Raw genomic sequence first — 3,404 nt, forward strand, 5'->3', positions numbered from 1 at the left:
TCATTATTATAATGCAAAAAAAAAAATTCAATACTATTTTTAAATACAAAAATAATATATTATTTGATATTTTCTTTAGTATAATTAGAATAACAATTACTACAATTGTAGTATTTGTTGTACTGATTATATATTATTATTATTATTATATATCAATAACAATGTTCAGACAGAATGCATTACAGAAATGAAAAAGAGAAATGTAGCATTTGGGTTGTAAATTTGCTGAATTTTTATAAAAAATCGAATCGAAATCGAACATCGAATCGAAAATCGAAATCGAACCGAGAGCTTGAAAATCGAAATCGAATCGGAACATCTGAATCGATACCCAGCCCTAATACAAACAGTGAAAAGATGAAAAATATGGCATGCCGTAAAGTGCCATAAAAGTGTTTTCTACTAACAAGTATTTTGTTGATCTCACACTGAATTATGAGCATGTTTAATAGCAGTGTAAAAACAGTGAGTGATTTCAGTGCTGGACATCTGTGGATTTATTATTAGTGGTTCTGCTAGTTCTCGCTAGAGTCTCTAGAAACGGTGCAAATCACAATGTCACAGCTTGAAGTGTATCTGCGTGCATTTGTGTATATGCAACTGTTAGCATCCACATATGGATTAATATAACGTGACGGTCCAGAACATTTTCAGTATCGTTCTGATTTCCTTCCCAAGTGTGAGTGCACATTATGTCAAGTCTGCCAAAATACCTTAAACCTGTTTAAAACCCATTTTTCTTTGCTCCATTCAACTAACAATGTTTTCAATGAAAGTCTCTTTCATTCTTCCTACTTCCGTATGCGTGAGCGCTGTCTAGCCAGTCTGTTCATGAAGCAGCAGGTCACAGTGGCGATAATCAGCACGCCCACGAACAGAGCCGACGACACGCCGATCACGAGAGGTAAGAGCAGCAGATCAGTGACTGGGGAGGAAATAAATCAAAACATGTATCAATAATAATGAGTCTGTCAGCTCAACACCAGATCATGCAAGCACGCTAGAGGTAACTTGTAAAAAACACCAGCATACGTTCGATGCTGAACACAATAATTTTTTACGCTAAAAAGGAAAGAGGAAACCACTAGAAAAGGGGTGCAAAACTAAAACCGCACGACTCGTTTGAACTGCGCAGCGCTGGAGTGTAGTAGAGCCTGGTTTATAATCGCCGCGTCAGCACGAGCGCGAAGCTGCGCGCAGCAAAAATGACGCATATTGAGGAAACGATGGATGGTTTTCAAGCTAAAGTTAAGTAAAAGGCCGCTTCTTAAACCAGAGAAGGTGAACATGTTGGTGTTCTTGTGGGGGAAAAACATGCAAGCACTGTCACCTAAACATGCAAGTTTAGTTTTACTTTTCAATTTCATTTTGAAAAGCTTGTTATCTTTACTGTTTACCTCACGTTACGCTATGGAGGCTCTCTTTTATTTTATTTTTTATTTGATTCCTCAGTGTTTGCTAAACGTTCTGTAATTTATAAGTCGGTATATAATACAGCATGCGGTGTGTGCCATGCCTCGTCTTATTCGTTTTTGTTAACAAACGTTTTGTAAGCTAGTTTTTTCTCAAAGTATTTTTTAAATATAAAATAATATACCAAATATATAGATGCCTTTATATTTTAGAAAGGGGGTCGGTAAAAACCCCCTGCACTAGAAAACTAAATACTGTCAGACGGGTTATTCCTGTACAGGAACAGATTTCTCTCATCTGATCATAACTCACCTCGTGCGTACAGGTACAGGTGTACAGTCACTGACTCGGCTTTAGCGCCGGTGTTGTACCATCCGCCGCGTGGATCCTGCGCCCAAACCTCGGCTCGACACTGATAGTGTCCCTGATCCTCTTCAGCGGCCGAGAAGATCCTCAGCCTGAAGCAGCCAGCAGACACACGGTCCACGCTCAAACTGCTGCCGTTGCTGTAGATGAGCGTCAGGCCGTCGTAGCTCAGAGTCGCGAGGAGGCAGCCTCTGCTGTCCTCAGAAAGAGCGGCGTCTTTCCTCGCCGGCTCCTGAAGCCACTGCACCTCGACTCGTGAAGCTCCGGTGGTTTGCACAGAGATGTTGCAGAGCAGGGTGACGGTGCTGCCACGCTTCAGGAGCGGCCGGCGCGGTAAACCAATGCTAGCAGATACACGCACCTCTGAATGGACACATAAACACAAACGCTGCGTTAATATACTCTCAACACGGCATCTGGGTCACACTTCACCCACAAGAAAAAAATAAAAAATAAAGTAAATAAAGACTATTTTTATTTGTTTAAATCAAAGATTTATTATGTATTTTTAAATTAGAACTAGGTGAAAAATCAGCGTTTTGATAGTATTTTATAGACTACTATTTAAAAGCTTGGGGTTGGTAAGGTTTTTTTTATGTTTTCTAAAGAAGTCTCTTCTGCTCACAACAGCTGCATTTATTTGAAAATACAGTGAAATATTATTCTAATTTAAAATAGCTGTTTTCTATTTGAATATATTGTAAAAAGTAATTTATTTCTGTGATCAAACTGAATTTTCAGCATCATTACTCCAGTCTTCAGTGTCACATGAACCTTTTATAAATCATTCTAATATGCTGATTTGCTGCTCAAGAAACATTTCTGATTATTATCAATGTTGGAAACAGTTGTGCTGCACAATATTTTGTGGAAACTGTGATACGTTTTATTTTTCAGGATTCACAGATGAATAGAAAGTTCAAAAGAACAGCATTTATTTGAAATAGAATCTTTTGTAACATTATACATGTCTTCACTGTCACTTTTGACCATTTCAATGCATCCTTGCTGAATAAAAACAAAATGCTGGAAATAAAATGACAAACTTTTGAGCGATAGTGTATTTTATGAAGTATTTGGTTTCTGCCTACATTTAGAGGGTTTTTTAAGACTCCCCGTTTTTCACTTTGGCTTGCTCTGCTTCCTGTTGCTCTGACTTTCTCTCGTCTTCTAGATGCTGAGGGTAGAATCTCCACAACATTTGGATAATTCTTCTTCAGGCAAAAACCTTCAGTTTTTGTCCAGGTTGTTCCTATTCACCCTTTGGTCGTGGCGCCCAAGGCAATAAAGGCACATATGCAGGTCCTTCAGTGTATGATATGTGTAGAGTAGAGGTCTACACGGAGGACCCGAGACCCGAGGACCCGGGACCCGACCCGGGATCCGTACGTGTTCGGGGCTATATTTTAAATGGTCAGCCGGGTCCGGGTCGGGTCCCAATCTATTACTTCGGGTCCCGGGTCTGTTTAACATTGTGTGTAATACCCGAGTCGATCGGACTCGGAGAACACCCGGCCGTTATCTGAGTCAGTCAGCACTGTGCGTGTGTTGTTTTTTAACTTTCAACTTGTAAAATTAGGATGAGAAAAGTGTGAGTCAGTAATTTGAAATAAGGTGAAAAAAAA

General features: G+C 39.5%; 1 protein-coding gene across 1 annotated transcript in view; it reads right to left on the reverse strand.

The window, feature by feature from the left end:
- Nucleotides 1-345: 345 nt before the first annotated feature.
- The window catches only part of LOC107734613 (immunoglobulin superfamily member 8-like), a 14,839-nt gene continuing 11,780 nt past the window's right edge, over nt 346-3,404 (reverse strand). The window contains exons 5-6 of the mRNA XM_016546616.1: nt 1,726-2,142; nt 346-925 (exon numbers count right to left, since the gene is read on the reverse strand). Coding sequence (XP_016402102.1) covers nt 792-925; nt 1,726-2,142 — 551 coding nt within the window. The 3' untranslated portion in view covers nt 346-791. The remainder of the gene's footprint in view (nt 926-1,725; nt 2,143-3,404) is intronic.

This window comes from Sinocyclocheilus rhinocerous, unplaced genomic scaffold (genome assembly GCF_001515625.1).
Source record: "Sinocyclocheilus rhinocerous isolate Xijiao unplaced genomic scaffold, SAMN03320098_v1.1 scaffold2145, whole genome shotgun sequence".
Classification (NCBI taxonomy): Eukaryota; Metazoa; Chordata; class Actinopteri; order Cypriniformes; family Cyprinidae; genus Sinocyclocheilus; species Sinocyclocheilus rhinocerous.